Raw genomic sequence first — 19,879 nt, 5'->3', positions numbered from 1 at the left:
ATATGAACGTTCAAAAACCCAATAAAATGGCCAGATTTTCCGCTGTGTTCAAACGTCCAGAAAACAGATTTGGCTAGATTATACAAAAAAAGCAAAACATAGGAACACAGCTCAAGCCTTTTTTAATCTTTAATGAAAAAAGTACTTAAATCGGTTAAGTTTTGGAGAAGGAATCAGGGGACAACGAATCGTTGATTTTCTCGATTTTCTGCAGTTGTCTCTATCGCGTTCTGCGGTATAGGCTTGAGGTAAGGGAGACAGCTATAGATATTACACGTGCTTTTTTTTCATTTCTCTAGCCCCTGGTGTATCCTCTTAACATATTATTCTTATATCTCTCGCAAAAATCCCCTGTCGTTTTAAATGAAACGTCCTTTTGCGAGACACGGGACTGGATAAGTGAAGCTTCACACTACCCAAACGCGCACTACACAAAATATCCATACTTATATCACAGCGTAATAAAGATATTATATTATAAATACGAAAGTGTGTCTGTCTGTCTATCTGTCTCTTCACGCCCAAACCGCTGTAGCGATTTTTGCGTCAATTTGGTATGGAGATACTTTGAGACCCCGGAAAGGACAAAGGTCGATACTTTTTACCCCGGAAAAATGTACGGTCCCCGCGCGATACACGAATTTTGGCACACCAGAGTTGCGGACGTCATCTAGTAACTACTATTTAAACGTAAAAAAAAAAACTTACTATATTCCCCATTGTCCGGTCCAGTAGCCCTAGCATGGCCACCAGTAGAAGTGCGAAAGCATAGACAAAGTGTGGCGATAAACAGGTGCCGTTCCGATCTTTTTTCGTTCCGAAAAATTTAATTAAAATGTCACTTTATCACAGAGTATAGTCCTAAATCCTAATAATTCAAATAATATCTTATATCCTACTTTATGATATAGACCATACAAAAAAACACATTTTTTTTTCCATTTTTGCTCTATAATGGTACGGAACCCTTGGTTCGCGAGTCCAACTCGCACTTGGCAGATTTTTTTTAATTATTCAAGTAAAATATTAGCAATCGTGATCGCACCGCACAGTTTAATGTGATACGCCTTTACAAGTCTATCATGTATAATGCAAGCAGAATAAGTGGCAGGTGCGGTCTTTTGTTACTTCTTATTACCCACACGGCACACCATAGGGCCGATAATAAAAACAATAAATATATTTGTTTTATCCGAATTTTGGCTTTGGCAAGTTGTGATAAAGTTAAACCCTCAGAATAGGAAAATAAGGTTAAAGTTTAAACCCTGATTTTAAAGCGATGGAGGGACTATAATAATATGATATTATTTTTTCTGTAGTTAATTTCTATAACTATCAATCCATACTAATAATAATAATAGCTCCACACACACACACCGGTTTCGGTGACGGTGGCCGGTTTCATTGAAACCAGGCCAGCTACGCAGGAGTAATTTTATAGTGCCCAAGTGTGTGCGCAGTACACAAGAACACTCTCTATTCCTTTACTCTCATAACCCAGTGGGACGGACGACCGACACGACTGGCGAGAGATCAGGCGCAGGACCGACTTTTTACATGCTCATCCGACGCATGGATCATCTTACTTGTCAGACAATCAGGTGATCTGCTTGCATTGTCCTAACCAAACTTGGAAATAACATGTTTCCAACGCGGGAATCGAACCCACGACCTCCGAGTCAAGAGCCGCGCTCTGTACCACTAGACCACGGACGCGGAGGCGCTATTATTAGTCCCATACTAATATTATAAATTCGAAAGTGTATGTTTGTCTGTTACCTATACATTGAGAAGAGAGAGAGAGAAAGGAGATACTTTGAGTCCCGGGAAAGGACATAAAATACTTTTTATTCCGGAAAAATGGATGGTTCTCGCGCGATAAACGAAATAAACTACTTGCTGGCATTAGTATACAATATTCATATTGCTCACATACAAATTGCACAATATACGTGCAATTTGTATACACTATACAGTTATCCCACCAAAAACATTTTCATGTAAAAATGTTGCCAAGATGAGAATATATATATTATAGTTCGTCGTGTCAAAAAGTAGTGAGATCTCATGTAGAGCCAAGTTTCTAACCTTACATACTCAGCCCTAAATCTAAAAACCTTAATTTCACACTAAAGCGCGGCAAAATATTTGATAATAATATTATAATGTGTCAGCCGCACGAGGAGAATCTAAAAACTCTACACAGACTTCATTGTCTGTCCGCTATCCGTCTGTCTGTCTGTCTGTCTATCTATCTCTTGGATGTATATCATGCATCTAGCAACGGCCGTCGTGACTTACCGACTATCATATAAATTATAAACTTTCACCTTATTTTTAAGTTTCCGTACCCAAGTGATAAAAACGGGACCCTATTACTGAGACTTCGATGTCTGTCCGCTATCCGTCTGTCCGTCTGTCTGTGTGTCTATCTGTCTCTTATAGGATGCATCTCAAGAACGGTAGAACTAAAGAGTTGAAATTTTTATCAATTATGTATTTCTGTTGCCGCTTTAGCAATAAATAATAAAAACAAAATTAATTTAATATTTCAGGGGGGCTCTCATACAACAAACGTGATTATTTGCTATTTTTTCCTTTTGATAATAATAGATGTCGCTGCTGGTCGTCTACATCGCGATATAGCTTGCACGAATAGTTTCATATAGTTGTTAATGCACTCTAATCGAAAAGAGATGTCACTGTTGGGCACCTACATCGCACTATCGATTAGATGTTTGGTATAGCCGTTTAACTTTCGAAGCAACATTATTTTGTTTTTCACTAACCGTAAACCGATGTTGTTTGCACTAAAAATATATTTTAAGTTCTACTATACTAATTATCCTAAAATTCCTAATCAATCTGTTTCAAGTACTAAGACTTAGTTGTCTTTCCGTCTATCCATCTGTCTGTTTGTCTGTATATATATTATATTTAAGGACGCTTCACACCACGGCAGTCTGGCCCCGTGGTAAGTACCTGAAGGACTTGTGTTACGGGTACCAGACAACGGAAATATATTTAATACTTTTTATATTATACATATATTTAAGATTTTTATTATATGATACATATATTTAATACACATCCATGACCGAGGAACTTTGAAAACTTTTTGTTCCATCGGCGGGATTCGAACCCGCGACCCCCGGCTTGAGCTACCGATAGCCCACCCACTGAGCCACAGAGGTCGTCGGTATGTCTGTCACTAGGATGTAACTCGAAAACGGTCATAGCTAGAGAGTTGAAATTTTCACAGATTATGTATATCTATTGCCGCTGTAACATAAAATACTAAAAATAAAATATAATTAATATTAAAGGGGGGCTCCCATACAACAAACGTGATTTTTTGGCCTTTTTTGCTCTATATCAATAATGGCAACAGGTAGGTACTTGAATTTTTCTCAAAGTCCCAAAGTCCTTAGTTATATGTCTTCTTTAATATTTAATAATCATATTAAAATAAAATAAAAAATAAGGGGGGCTCCCATACAAAAAACACAAATTTTTGCCTAATTTTGCTCTATAATGGTACGGATATAGGATAAGTTAGGTTTGATAATTTTTCTGTTGTTTTAGTACTAATATCATGTTACATATCAAATTTCAGCTTTCTAAGACTTCAGGAAGTATCCTTACAGTTTTGATGATCGGTGAGTCAGTGACCAAATTGTGGGTTTTCGGACACCTGTAAAATCTAAAGTATAATAGCTACGATATTCAAATTTTGCGCATTTAATAACTATACCCATGTCACTATATCTTTTAAATTTCAACTATCTGGCATTATTCAAACCAAAGTTACGAGGGTTCAAAAATACGACGAAACGTTTCGAGAAAAGGTAGGTAGTGCCCTTGCGCGCTTCGCTTGGCTCATCTTGGCGGGGGCACTCCCGTGCCCCCAGATAAAATCTTTGTTAGAAATCCTTTTATAATAATTATTTTGTGACCCAGTTATTCGTTATTTTTCATTTTGAGTTAATAAATTAGCTGCGGACATAATGAATACTAGCTATTTGACCGAGCTTTGCTCTATATATACAAGAATTGCTCGTTTAAAGATATAAAATAAGATTAATAGCTGCTGTTTCTCACTCTCATCCGGGAGCGTAATGACAGGAACACACGATGAAAATATACGCACGGTTTTGAAAACATACTTAGCGGCGTTTGTGTCAGGAGTTAAGAGTTCAGGACACGTGATCAAATCAAATATTCGTAAAGGAAAGAGAGCTCACCGCCAACAAGGCGTAGAAAAGGAAGTATCTTTCTAAGAGTGGTGGCATAAGTTAAAACGAAATATCAGAGCAGGCATACATTTTTAACGCGAGGTAGAGAGACATTTGTTCCTTTCCCATGCGGCACCGGCGGTGTACTCCCTCTGTCTTATGAATTTTCGATCAGGATTTCCTGATGCTAAACATTTTTTACTCAACTTAGCCCCCGCTTTAGAAATTTTTAATTCAAATTATCTCTTACATCTGTTAAAAGTTTAAAACTTCTATTTTTTCACGTTTCTATTGAGTCTAGGAAAATCGTCGCGCGTTCCTGCGTTAGCCGCAGCACAGTGTGTACATATCCTAATTAATTACAGTAGCGACAGATGTGTTTTACGGCTCAGGTAGATGTAACTCCACTCTTGTAATCAAACCTAAAACCTGTCAACATAATTTACAGCTGAGACATGTGGCTCACTTGGTTGATGCTCAAGCTGGAAGTCAGAAGTTCGAATCCCGCTGCGAGGCCAAAAGTTATTAATGTTAGACACATTAAAAACTTTTGTCACGGAACATTGAATAGGATATATTACTGATGTTTTTACACGCTAGAGGCAGCATACAGTCAGTAAACAAAAAGTCTGGTTCGACGTTTGATAACGTTTTTGTCAATCTGATATTATGACGTATAGTATATATATACATATATATAGTAGGCAACATGTTGGATTTAGTTCGGATTGTTTACCGTTTGTGCTAGTAGGATCCTCTGCTTGTATTGACAATCGATCCAAGAATTTGCCTAAGCCCTAAACTATAGTTAAAGAAACCTTTACCCTTCCAAACTGAAGCACACTGAAGGTAAAATAAGTATAAAAAGGCTTCTTATCGAAACCCTTAACTTTATTGTATGTTATACTTTTGGGAAACCATACAAGTAAGGTAAAGGATATCTTTTACTTTCGTTTCTGTGGTTAAAAGTGAAACTTAGTTTGTAGGTTAGGTATATATGCTTATTAAGGGTTATTCAGTCTACACTTCTCACTTGGCGTGTTTCTTGTGAGACCGTAATAGATACCAGTCGAATACCTACTAGTGTTTGAAAAAAACTTAAAAATTGACTACCCTAAAGTCTAAACGAACTTGTTGGGGCGTATTACACGTATAAGTATCAGAAAAGCTCCATCACCTCTCTGCACGCAGTGTGATGTAGTTGAGGATGTAATTCATATTTTGTTGGAGTGTGACCGAAACGAGGACTTTCGCTTTGAGCTGATGAGTGTATTATCTGATTTGAAATGCACTGGTACCATTAATACGATCTTGTCTTACCCTATGTCGGAATTATCCATGGCTCTATACCGATTAGTTGAAGTTGGCATACGACGACGGGGATATTCTCAGTAATGTTGTTATAATATATTATATTTTACAATGTCGTTATTTATAGCTAAGCTTTTTTATGTAAGTAATCATTCTTTATTGTGATCTTTTTTGTTACATTTAGAGATTAGTCCAATGAAGCGACATCGTCATGTTTGACAAAGCTTCTAAATTAAGAAAAAAAAAAGTATCAATATTATCATGATTCTAATTTCTAGTATCACGCGAATACACAAGTACTACTGCGATACTGCGATTCGGCCTATTACACCATCAATATTATCACGGACTCGTGATAATATTGATACGTGAAAGTGCCTCATTCATACGTCTTCATTATAATCGGTTATTCAGTGTGTAACAAAACTAAGTGATAATACTTTAGGGTGTGTATGTGTTCCTTGTAGAGAGTTCACTGTGAAAGTAGCAGCGCTGAAAGACCAAAATTTTTTTTCACATTTGTATGGGGAAACACTTGACGCTCGGGCCCTTGCCCATACAAAAGTGAAAAAAAATTTTGGTCTTTCAGCGCTGCTACTTTCACAGTGAACTCTCTACAAGGAACACGTACACACCCTAAAGTATTATCACTTATTTTTGTTACACACTGTATAAGTAGGTTGAGGAATGAGGAGTCGTTTTTGATTTAGTTCACTTGCGTCTTTAGTTATAGCTCATTCGTGTATTGCAGCTGTAAGACACGATATACGAGTAACACCTTAGTGCGTCAGGCATTTATGGACATGTCATTTTTTTTATTTTATTTGGGACAACAAACAATTGCGTACATGCTTAATACTAACACGACATAAGTAAACAATGAAATTAAGGTAATTACGCAACCAACACCATTATCCACAATATAAACCCCAAAAATGTAACATTCGTTCTTTTGTAACAGTTTGCTAGATGTTTATGACCTAAATCCACTTACCGCTTGGTAATACTACAAAAACTTTACTTGCCCTATGTTCTTTCCCAGTACCGAGTACCAACCTAAGACAAAACAATTTTGAACATGTCATTTAATTAAAATCGGTTTAGTGGTTTGAGCGTGAAATGGCAACAGCACTTTCGCATTTATAATATTATTTCTACGTAGAACAAACCGCTTTAAAACAGCTGCGCGTAAGTTTAGGGAAATGCGCGAGTAATTGTAACGAGCTGCATTCACCCTGGTCGTAAGTGCTGTCGGCGGAAACCACCTGCCGCCGCCTCCAGCTCATTTTCACTCAGCCGTGACCGCCCCTAACCGAGGTACGATCAATAACAAAAGTGTTAACGATAAAAAACGTAACTTAACATTTTGAGCATGGTAATTAGTTTTGTCTTCACAGAGGATGATTTTGCATCTTGCAACAGGCGAAAATTGTACTATCAGAGAAGTTGATTCCTATGCAGATGGGAGACCTACGTAGTTTTGTCGCGTTTATGTCAAACCCAGCCGACAGATCACAACTCATCAGATTGATGCAAAATACGTTAAAGTTAAACCGAGGTTATGAGTTATGCTGAGTAGTAAGAACTCACTTACGGTGTTGCTCGATAGTTTTACTCCAAATCGAGCAATAACCACCGTGTGGACCGCAAAACTGACAGCTCGAAGGCTCGCTTCGAGCCGGCTCGGTGGAATTAAATATATCAAATATGTCATTTCCTTCGATTCGGAGTAAAACTATCGAGCAAAACCGTATGTGAGTACTTTTAGTGAGCGTAGAGTAACCGTGTGTGAGCATTACACATTCATAATTGTTATGTATTAAAACTTAACTGTAATCTGTGCCAAAACCCAGAGCTGTCCAACTCCAGACATTCTGTCGCCCCGCCCGAAATGATTAATAACTCAGATAGTTCTAATACGTTTGACCTCTAAATATTTGCCGTTTTGATTAAGCTAAAAGGGCTGACATTTTTGGGGACTGTCCTTTACGTTGCAAATTGAGATTAGAAATTAGAATTACCCTAATGACCCTAAGCCTTTTGAATTTATTATTTATGTTTTATTTAAAGTGAGTAGTTATAAATGATTTATTGGGGTTAGTTCCTATTTTAAATTGTGTTTTTGAGCAAAGCTATTTAGAAAAAAAACCATAATATGAATTATACTGGATAAGTGTAAGGCCCAGTGGAACTTTTTTGGAACAAATTGATTTCAATACTATACAATTCGAAGTCGAAGTTTTCTGGATGGATGCATAATATTATACGTCCATCCAGAAAACGCGGAAATGTGGCCCTAGTTTGCAGCATCAACATTGCTATAATCATAAATCATAATAATTAATAATCACTTTAAGTGTTGAAAGAATTGCAAATAATTGACTGAAACATTTTTTCCGCGACTGTACTTTATCACTTCCGTCGAAACGAGTTCTGTAGACAAAATGTCGACTCCACTTTATTAGTGTTCCCCATAATCCTGCCGGTACCTGTGCCTTACTCCAGAGCGCTGGAAATACTGTCAAATTGTGTTAAATACAGTGGACTAGTTCTGTAGAAATATTTGGAATACTCAATACACTTGTGCCAAAAATTGGTTCTTTGCGAATGTTATTGAGTCGGGCCATCTTTGGCTGGGCTTGACAACCTTAGGACCTAGCCAAAAGACTGTACAGTGTACGACTAACATTACCAAATATAATTAAGTCGTATGGTATTTTGGCTAGGTTTATGTCAAGCCGAGTCAAGCCGATGGTAGAAGATAAGGCTTATAAAGTTATAACTCTCACTTTTGGGATACGATTGCTCTACAGCTCACCTGGCAATTAAGTTTTCAAACAATATGAATTTTGTTTAAACAAGCATGAAAAGTGGATCGCGTTTGAAAGTGAAACTCAAGTTATTAGAAAAGTGCATGGGTTCATATCTGGTACAAGCTAAAAGAATTATGAAATTACGGTAAGTTGCTAAATATTTCGAAGTTGTTTGGAGTGATCTATTAAAATTCTTAAAAGCTTGTTTGGTTCTTAATATTTTTGTGTCGAGGACAGAAACACGTAATTATTACAAATTGTATAAAAACTAAAAAATAATGTCTCAAGCCCCAAGCGGTCACCGGCGGCCGATAACAATAGATAAGCTACTGTGTCTGGTTTTTCCACGATCGAGGTAGTAAGTGTCTAGTTACCACGGTTCTTAAAATACAGCCTGATGACAAACATAATTTTATGGACAGACTGTTAGAGAACAGAGCCAAGTAATTTCAACTTTTTCGTTCTTGTAGACCTACTACGAAAATGTTTTGAGACTAAAACAATTGGACGAGAATGCCGCGGCCTACATTAACAACGCCATTTCATGTTTGTTAGAGGAGGACACAACATTCTCGTACCCCGGCCCCTGTTACGGAACCTTAAAAAACGAAGCTGCGTCAATGTAGCATAAAAAAGCAGAATTAGGGCACCGATCCAAGTGTTATAAGGTCATGTGATATCTCCGATACAAATTCGAAAATACGCTCGACTTGTTCGCAGTATCGCTTCCAACGTTCAAACGTTGACAGTTGATTTCCCATAACTCCCCGTTTTACCTCCTAACGCGGTACAAGGATTTATCACGATATTCCGAATATTACCGACAATTCTGGAAGTAAGGCTGTTTATGAATATTGCTACGTGGCTACGTAATATTCGTAAACGGAATACGAACTTTAATAAACCTAATCTATGTTGCCGCCTTGGTCTCAACAAATTACAGTTACATGGAATACTTAGTTTTGCTTTTTTTTATGAAAGAAGGGGGCAAACAAGCAAACGGGTCACCTGATGGAAAGCAACTTCCGTCGTCCATGGACACACGCAGCATCAGAAGAGCTGCAGGTGCGTTGCCGACCTTTTAAGAGGGAATAGGGTAATAGGGGAGGGTAGGGATGGGAAGGGAAGGGAATAGGGGAGGATACGGAAGGGAATTGGGCCTCCGGTAAACTCACTCACTCGGCGAAACACAGCGCAAGCGCTGTTTCACGCCGGTTTTCTGTGAGAACGTGGTATTTCTCCGGTCGAGCCGGCCCATTCGTGCCGAAGCATGGCTCTCCCACGTGTCACTTTACAATTGTCATGAAAGCAGTAACTTTTTTGATTGGCAGACAAAAAATTCAATTGACACCGCTGTTGAATAGATAAACTGTCAAAAACCCTCAACTGATGCCACCTGATGCCTGATGCATTATCGGCCACATCATAACCTAACGTCCTTTTTCAGAAGATCGAAAGAGGTTACAAGTACTTAACAAAAAAATTACATACGTCGAATACCCTATTTTTAAAAGTCGGTTAATAAGTAGTAATCGAGTGGCAAAATGTTCTCAAGAGATCCAATTTGGCGATGTCCGAGTTTACGACTAATACAAGTTTATGTTGCTCTATAAAACGTTAACGTTTGCCCAAATTGATTTCTTTCAGCCAGTGCAAATAGGCATCATATTTTAGATTTTTCCATGCTAATAAATGCGAAAGTATGTCTGTTACAACTTACACCTTCGAAGCTAAACAGCTCAGCCGATTTTGTTTTTTTTTTATCTATATTTAATTAGGGATTTTTATCCGAAGATATGTCAATCCCATTATACCCTTTACTTAAATTTAAACTTATATTTAAATTTACATTGTATAGTCGATATTGGCAAAAATACGGAAAAAAGAATGGACATAGAATAGTTATTTTTTATATTTAAACTGGGTTCATCAGAATATCGTTCATAGTTTTGAGCACTTACAAAATATGTTGTGGATAACCGAGGCTAGTAAGTAACCAAAACTTCGGAAATAAGTAGAGTACTCCGCGACAAAATTCGTTAGTTCTTCTAACACAATAGTTTTTGATCCCAAAAAGGTTGTACAGTTCTTGATTTCAGTTTCCGGCAGAAATTGCGGGCAACATCTTGTAGACGTATATATTTATGAAAACTTAGCTATTACAGTTGCAGTGTTGTCCCACGGAAAAAGTGTATTTTTCAGGATAAAAAGTAGCCTTTGTGTTTTTTTTTTAAATAATGGGGCAAACGAGCAAACGGGTCACCTGATGGTAAGCAACTACCGTCGTCCATAGACACTCGCAACATCAGAAGAGCTGCAGGCGCGTTGCCGGCCTTTTAAGAAGGAATACGCCTTCTTCTTGAAGGTTTGCAGGTCGTAAAGGTCCGGAAATAGTGCTGGTGACAGTTCGTTCCAGAGTTTTACAGTGCGCGGCAGAAAGTTACGCGAAAAACGCACGGTGTTAATTTTAGCTCAATATTTTCTGTACACATAAATGCACTGTTTATTCACTGCTAACTTAACTCTATTATGCGATTTAATAAACTCGCGAAGGCCGACGTCACATAAATAAGGTTTCTGCAAGTAATTGGTGGAATGTATCATTTTCCGGGAAAATCGGTTTTCTCAGTCAGGGCTCAGGAGGAAAATTATGGCGTTGTGGTGTGGCGTTGTTGCACATCGCGGGCCCAGGGCATAGGATGAAGCGATTTTATAGGATACCCCGTTTTGCGCCAGCGTGAGTTTAACGGTTTAACCGTTTTAAATTAAGAGTTACATACGTGGGATGTTTCGGCACGAATGGGCCGGCTCGACCGGAGAAATACCACGTTCTCACAGAAGACCGGCGTGAAACAGCGCTTGCGCTGTGTTTCGCCGAGTGAGTGAGTTTACCGGAGGCCCAATCCTCTACCCTATTCCCTTCCCTACCCTGCCCTATTACCCTATTCCCCCTTAAAAGGCCGGCAACGCACTTGCAGCTCTCTGATGCTGCGAGTGTCCATGGGCGACGGAAGTTGCTTTCCATCAGGTGACCCGTTTGCTCCCTTATTTCATAAAAAAAAGAGTTATTTAATACTTATTCATCGGTAATAAGAGATATAAGTAGTAGCTGATCTGGCAAAAGTTTTCTTGTCAAATGTTGTCGAAAATATGCACCCTATCTGCAAAATTTATGAAAAGAGGAATTGAGGGGGGATACAATATGGATCAATGTATTGTATGTCAGGATTTCATGAAGGCGAAGTCGCAAGCAAAAGCCCAGTAAGCTAGTAAAACATTATAAGATAATAGAGGTTTTATTATTCACGTGGTACTTCCTCTTAAGTTCTTTGACTTTCGTTCATTGCAACTTTGTCATAGTAACTATTTTGTCTATCTGTAACTATTTTATCTGTGACTTTGTGCTATTTCCCGCTTTATTTTATTTAATGATTTATTGTGCACAAGAAATATTAACAAAACAATAATTTACACAGTAAGACGACACAAAGGATCTGCTTATTTCTAATAGAAATCTCTTCCAGCAGCCCTACGGAGAGAGATTGGATAAGGATAGCAGATAGGACGTGCACAATCATGAATGTAATATTTGTATGGGGAAGAAATTCCGCTTTGTATGGGGAAGAAATTGGAATACTGCCTACTCCTGTTTTCTTCTAATTAATTTCCTAAGATATATTTAGACCCTCAGGACTCAGGCTACCTGAGATCATGATCCTGGCGACACAGGGGATGATACAGTGGTGAGCCAAAGCCCGTTAAAACGCTATATTGTCTCTTATGACTTGTCCCAAACACAATACCGTATAAACGCGGCGTTATGAATACGCTATGTGGAGCATTCTAACATTTACCTAACATTTTCTAGCTTTTCCATCTCACTGGAGCCCACTTGTATTTAAAAACTCCCTAGAAATGCTCTTATGAGGCCGTTTTATTTATTCAATGAGAATTTTTAGAGGTTATAAGACAGTTTCTGTTATGGTATTATTTGGATATACAGGATGTGACAAAAATAAGTGATAATACTTTAAGGTGTGTACGTGTTCCTTGTAGAGAGTTCACTGTGAGAGTAGCATCGCTGAAAGACAAAAAAATTTTTCACTTTTGTATGGGGAAACTCGTGACGCTCGGGCCCTTGCTCATACAAAAGTGAAAAAAAATGTTCGTCTTTCAGCGCTGCTACTTTCACAGTGAACTCTCTACAAGGAACACGTACACACCCTAAAGTATTATCACTTATTTTTGTTACACACTGTATAAATGGTCCCTCTGCAGACGCACGTATCGCGAATTTTTTGCGCTATATACAGGGTGTAACAAAAATTAGTGATAATACTTTAGGGTGTGTACGTGTTCCTTGTAGAGAGTTCACTGTGAAAGTAGCAGCGCTGAAAGACCAAAATTTTTTTTCACTTTTGTATGGGGAAACTCGTGACGCTCGGGCCTTTGCCCATACAAAAGTGAAAAAATTTTTTCGTCTTTCAGAGCTGCTACTTTCACAGTGAACTCTCTACAAGGAACACGTACACACCCTAAAGTATTATCACTTATTTTTGTTACACACTGTATATGTCGTAGGATGATTTGATAAATCGAATTTTCGCAAAAATTCTAGGGTTTTCGCGAAAACACGGATAATTAGATAATGTTGATAACATTTTTCAATCTTACTGACAAAAGGTAGTGTTTTCGCGAAAATGCGAGTCGCCTTAGTACGATTGCGAAACGAATCGTTAGTTATTATCGAAAAAAAACACTGATTGGTCGGTTTAAGCGCCTCACAACAACATCTTCTCTGATTGGTTGGAGACTTGACGTTTTAAATGTCAATTCATTGTCACGCGTTGTTTTGTTTGCTGTTGTTTTTGTAAGCGAGCTAGCAGTTTTTGATATTTAATGTGTTTAAAATTGCAGTTGGACTTAAAAATAAGTGCGAAAAGTTATCTAAAAGTGTGTCTGTAAATACAAAATGACTGATACATGTGAAATTAGTGCTGAAAGTTTAACATAACCAGAAACTAATTCTGAGGTTACGTCCTTTATAATTCTATGGTGTATTACCTCAAAGATACATAGGAAAAGATAGTAACCAATCAGAATAAGAGTTGGCCAGTAAGCAAAAATCAAGCCAATCAGCGTTAAGAATGTGCAATGTTACGAAGGCAACTCGCGTTTTCCCAAAAAACCTAATTTTTTTAGGATAATTGAAAAATGTTATTACCATTATCTAATTATCCGTGTTTTCGAAAAATACCTAGAATTTTCGCGAAAATTCGATTTATCAAATAATCCTACGACATATATAAGTTACATGTCTATTGTTTAGTTTTTTTGTGAATAAGGGTCAATTTATAATAGCGCAGAGTCGAAGCGCATCGAAGCGCATCGAAGCGAATTACTAAAACAAAATTACAAATTCGACCTTAGCTCCAGAGCGTAACACGCACATTACTTCTGAGATTTTTAAAACGACGCGCGCATTCTAGCTAATTCGCGCGAATGTTACCGAACATTCGCGCGAATTCGCTAGAAGTCTAATCTGTGCGTTACGCTCAGTTGGAGTTAAGGTTGAATTTGTTATGTTCAGTTTTTATTAATTCCATTCGATGCGCTTCGACTCTGCGCTAGTATAAATTGACCCTAAACTGTCGCAAGTTTAACATTTTTACCTATTTCTAACGTGCGACGCCGCTAAAAAAAATTATGATAATGAAGAAGTGAAATTTTTTTTAGCGGAGTCGCATTAAAAGACTTTAATAAAATCGATACAAAACTTCAGTAATGTAATTACAATACATTACAGTGGTTAGCGAACTTGGAGCTCGTAATGTACTCGGCAGGCTGCGACTTCAGAACTTTCCTTTTATTTATCGTTTCCATTTGAAACTCCAGCATTTGTACCAATGTTCGTACCACCTGTATGTCGGATTTATAGCTGATTGTGTTGGGAGTGCGTATCACGTATGCCGCACTTTAAAAATATTCTCTTTTTCAATTTAAAGGGACCGAAAAAAACCTTGTATAGCTTATATGTGCTGTTAACATTTTTGATATTTTGATTAGTACGGGGGATTAAGAGGGAAAAGAAGAAAACGCGTTATACGATATTGGAAAGTCCGCCTTACGTTGTTAAAAAGGCTTGGAAACGCTGCAGTTGTCAGTGCTTGATGCTATTGTAATGTACCACGTGAAAAATCCGCTTCGTTACGGCCGAAGTAAAAAGCCTAATATTGTTAAAAAAGGCTAGGCTAGAATAAACCCCGAATCGTAAACGCATACTGTGCGCGTAAGGTGATCGCATGACTGTTGTCAGCATGCACGCGCCGAATTTTAGAATTCGTTGTATGAAATGATAATAATTAAAAATGAAACCTCGCACATTCGTCAGCATTTCGTGAAATATGCGGTGCGTTTGACCCGTACGGCGCGTACGGTGCGTACAGCTGTGCGATTCACTTAAAAAGGAAATGTCTAATAACAGTTGAGAAAATGCGTCTGCCCTCCTACGGCCAGGCATAATATGCGCGTACTAATTCTTAATATTTTGTCACCAGTCGGAGCGAGTCGGCGCTGAACAGCCCGACGGAGCCTGACGTGTCGCTGGCGGCCTCGCTCACCGACCCCCTTGAGGCCCACACGCTCGATGAGGCACGGAGGACCATCAGGTAATGTCACCATAAAAAGAATGTACTAACCTAGGCAATTTGGTCGTGTTATCCCAGCCGATAGGTTCACGACTTTACATGGCATAACCCCAAATGATGTAGGATCTCCATATACCTATGAATCAATTTCTTCGATGATATACGTATAATGTATGAATAGTCCACATACAGGGCCCGAATCGGGCGTAAGCACATATTGCTAGCGACTTTGTAAAGTGACCGTAAGGGCTAAGCATGATTATCAAGATAACTTAAGAGGCCTACTGACCCAAAAAATCAAACATCGTCCTTGTATCTCTCTCACGCCCGTCTCTCACTCACTACCCGTCTTTCATATGCCAGGTGAAAAAAGACGACGCGGAATCATCGCCAAGTTAGTTTTACTTGAATAAAAGACGAACTAAAATGATTATGAAAAAAGTATTTTGACCAAATTTAGGTTTTACCAATACCTTTTTAGATATTAAAAAATATTATAGAAAAGACAGCAAAGTTCGAAGTTCGAAGATCCATGCAAAAATGTCTAAAACAAAGTTTTTTGTAAAAAAGAAACTATCGAGCATTTTTTCAGAAAGTACGGTAATTGTGTTTTCGTCTTGAGCATTTACTTCATGAACTGAAGTTACTTGTGTAAAAAAAAAACACTTTTCTAGACCTTACAGATTTTGAGATCTAGGTTTAAGTATGTAGTCAAGTTAGGGTCAGGTGCATTCTTAAGGAGCCAAAAATGTATATTATGAAGTATAACGTTGTGCGCGTATAACTCGTATGGAGCAGTTTTAAACCGCGAAGTCGCAAAATACTGTCCACATGTTTACGACGTACAAATAAGTAAAATATCCACAATGGAGTGCATATAAATACTAGAAATTAGATATATTTATCCCGAAATATAACATCAGTAAACAGTAAACACTCAAGGGAAGTTAAGATGTAAATACACATACAGGCTGTATTTGATCCCCTCCCTGGAGCCACGGCCATTCTGATTGTTTATGACCGTCGCCCAGATAATTATACTTCTTCAAGGATCTCCATTATTGCTTCTACGAACATATTTCACGAAGTTTTGTTGATCCCAATGACATTCCGACTTTCCAAGTAGATAATGAGTTATTTGCCCGAAGTTTCTTACGTCCAATCCTCCTTGAAATATAACGTAACTTTTTAATTGATTTACCTAAATTGGCAAAATTGTTGTATGGTCGTAAATTTCCTGTTACAGAGATCTCAGAATGAAGTACAGAGCTCAGGCGCATCAGCTGCTGACGTGGCGTCGAGCTCACAGGACCCAGGAGGAACTAGTCACCAGGCTGCAGAGGGAGAAGGCGGAGCAGCTTAAATCCCTGTCCAGCCAACTCCTCCTCTTCGAGTCTAGGCTGGTCCGCAAGCAAAAGGAGATAACCAACATGCTTGCTTTGCGAGAGTCCATCATCATGAAGCAGCAAAAGGTTATAGAGACTCTTCAGGCGAAGCTGTTGGACAACGGCATAGACATGTCCCAGAACATTCCAGATTTCAGAGACATGCTTCAGGACACCCATATAACGGGTGACTTCGATTCCCTGAACGACTCGGACTCCGCGGTTATAATGGAGGATGTTGACTCCGATTGTAATCTCCCCCACGTGCCGAGGTTCCGCTCCCACAGCACCGACAGCGTCACCATAGTGCGGTCCATTTCCGACGCGATAGACCCCAACCTCAAGTACACAGTCGTTAGGCGATCGAACGGCTTCCTCCGGCGACCGGAAATACTGGAGACAGTTTACAGCGTCGAGGAGGAGGCCGACGGAGATTCCACTAAAGGGCTGAGCGCTCAGAACAGCACGGAGAAGGAGTTGAAGGACGCCAACAAAACGGACGAGCAAAAGTACAAGGAGACCAGCCTGCTCGCCCAAAGGCGTGACAACTTCCGAATGCGAAGCGTGGTCCTAACCGCCGAAGTCAAGAGCATAGACGGGGACAAGGACGCCAAGAAATCGAGCGACCTCTGGTCCTACAGTTACGTGCCAAAAAGGATGATGGACGCCCCCGACTCCGACGAAGAGGTTACCTCCAACGCCGAAAGCGACGAAGGGGATCCGGAAACGAAGTCCAACCAGGTGGTGACATACAACCGGGTGATGTCCAACCACAGGAACGTAACCAAGCCGAAAGACGTCAAGTACAAGAGGATAAATAAAGCGAAATCGAAGAGTCTCGAAGAATTGAGGGGGCGGTTAAAAAATTGGATGGACAAAGGGAATAAACTGTCGGATATACCTTTGGAGCACGCCCAGAGCTACGCCTGAACTGTGAAAGATACGAGTTATTGTGTTCTGTATACAGCTATTATACAGACTACTACTGTATAAATATGGACTTTAGTCTGTTAAATGCATTTTAAAAGTCATGCACTGTAGGATAGTGTTGCTTCACACAAAAAAATACAGGCGGTTCAGGTTTTTTCCTGTCATATTTTATGTCAACAAAAGAACTTTAATCTAAAGTATAAACAAGACAAAAGATTAGATTTGTCTTTTGCGATAATTACTTATACTTCAGTTTATAGTATAAGGAAAAACAGGGTAAGTCCAGATAATTTAAGTTAGCGCCAAATGACACCTTTGTAACCCCTGACGAAAATAGAGGGTTGTTTAAGTCTGACGTGTCTGTGTGTGCATCCATTCAGCATCGTAGCATCCAGACGGATGAGCTGATTTTGATTTAGTTTTTTTTGTTTAATAGTCATGTCAGCTTTTAGGAGATTGTTAGCCATAATTCAGCATCATCAAGTCGCACTGGTGTAAAATTTCAGTCTTTTTTTAATTCCCTAATTTAAACTTTATCTGGACCTACCATGTACTTAAACTTACCGTAATTAAAACGTGTTATCTAATTATAAATAGTTATCAACACTTTCTACCTTCTGAATGTGATTAAAGAATATTGTCTCTATAATATTAGCTTAATTTCTGCCAAATCCCTATTTTGTGATACCTTTCAAACCACATTTAAGCCCCAATAATATTTTAATACAGTTTTATCCCACTGAAATAAGAATTTATTTTTGGTCTTCATATACAGAGTGATATTGTAACTTTCTTGAATTGTAAGTAATATTCCTAATTCTAATATAATAAGCTATTCTTGATACTGAAGTATACTCGACAGGTGACTGTATTGAATATTTAATGTTGAAACTCAATTGTCAGTCAATATGTAGATTATAAAGTAAATTGGTGTTCTTCAGTACATTTTGCAGCCATTTAGTAAAATAAGTCTGACAATTTGACACTTGGTTTAGGCCGTTCATTGAACGCATTATTTTATATAATTTGTTTTGGAAATATAATGCTACTACACGGTTGTTAACGAAAATAAAAAAAAGTGTTGGTAAATGGTGTTTTTTACGTTATGTGTATATGTGATGTTTTAAAATTGATGAACTGCCTAAGCGTCCAATTAGATGACTTATTTAACTACATAGATGGCTACAGCAAATAATTTACAATTGCATGTACTTACAGCTTTTGATGTGATCATATCATAAATAAGGTGTGTGGATGATTAAAAAAATGTTTGTAAATTAGCACAACATAAAAACAGCCAAATAATAATATATTATGTATAGTTAGGGTCTAAACTAGACCCTTCGTCATTTAAGTGGTCCATAAAGACCCCAATTACTAGTTAAGCTTCATTAAATTGTTGTTTATTACCACTAAAATGTCTATTGTCTACTAAGCTTCAACCAAAATATTAGGACGATGTATTTTTGGAAAATGTTCTATGTTGTATAAAATTGTAAAAAAAACTCTTAAATTGTATAAAAATAGTGTTGTGCATGTAACATATCGATAAAATAAATAAAAAGATATTATAGGATAGCGTTGTGTTGTGATTAATGGTGAGTTATCATTGCAACGTGGCGAGGCGACGCGATACCTTTTTAAACGAGCCGTTCGAATTTTAATTCAATGTGTATCTTCTTGTGTAGTAAATAAAGTTCAGGTTTTAATGGGTTATTTAAAAATGCATCGCCTCTAATTTATAACAACTCGCTACGTTGCATCGTAAACTGACACTAACAAGTGATTATTTTGGGCAATTTTAGCTAAAGGCAATTATTGCTTACTTGCGCCGTTGCCAGTCATATAAAGCAGAATTCTAAAGTAGATAGTGAAGCCACCTTTTGGTGGTCGAATAAAAGGCTTAAATAGAGCTAATAGAAGACGCTTCAAACCCTATGCATCTATTTTTCGTAATCACATAAAAGCACAAAAAAATTGTAAATATTACATAGATAGTGCACATATTTTAATTTTATGTTTATTTGTGTACTTATATTTTGGAATCGTAATATATTTTGTTTTAATTGTTTGAAAGTAATCTATCAAATCACAAAATAAGCTTTATTAAAAAGAAGTTGGTAATGTTATTTTTTATTTTAATTAATAAATCGATATCTATAATAGACTATCACTATTTTAATTAATGTTTGTAAATAATTTTTGAAACAATAATTTAAGTGCTGTGTTACTTTTTACAATAAGATAGGCTGTGTTCTAGTAGGACAATTTGCATTTCAGTAATTGTTTATTTCTTTGGGTAGAAAATTCAGCCATAATATTATCTGTTTAATAAATATATTTTTGTTAAATTAAAAAAAAAAACATGATAATAACATTGATGCCAGTTTAAAATTTCCACAATTATAGTAAGAATACTTGTAAATTCTGAAATAATTGTACTTGTATTAATAATATACAGAGTGTTGCAAAATGTATTGTTTCTGTTTAAGTAATTTTAATTTTCCGCTTATTTTTGTCTTTGCATGAACAAAAAAAATAGTTTTTTTAACAGCATT

General features: G+C 37.7%; 1 protein-coding gene across 2 annotated transcripts in view; it reads left to right on the top strand.

Moving 5' to 3' along the window:
* LOC121729373 overlaps positions 1–19,338 on the top strand; it is a 170,213-nt gene extending 150,875 nt beyond the window's left edge. For both annotated transcript variants that reach the window (XM_042117858.1, XM_042117856.1), the window contains 2 exons: positions 14,917–15,027; positions 16,253–19,338. In XM_042117858.1, coding sequence (XP_041973792.1) covers positions 14,917–15,027; positions 16,253–17,321 — 1,180 coding nt within the window. In that variant the 3' untranslated portion in view covers positions 17,322–19,338. The remainder of the gene's footprint in view (positions 1–14,916; positions 15,028–16,252) is intronic.
* The last annotated feature ends 541 nt before the right edge of the window (positions 19,339–19,879 follow it).

The sequence above is a fragment of the Aricia agestis genome, chromosome 8, assembly GCF_905147365.1.
Source record: "Aricia agestis chromosome 8, ilAriAges1.1, whole genome shotgun sequence".
NCBI classification, from domain to species: domain Eukaryota; kingdom Metazoa; phylum Arthropoda; class Insecta; order Lepidoptera; family Lycaenidae; genus Aricia; species Aricia agestis.
Note: the sequence above shows the minus strand (reverse complement) of the source record. Positions and strands in the feature narration are given on the sequence as shown.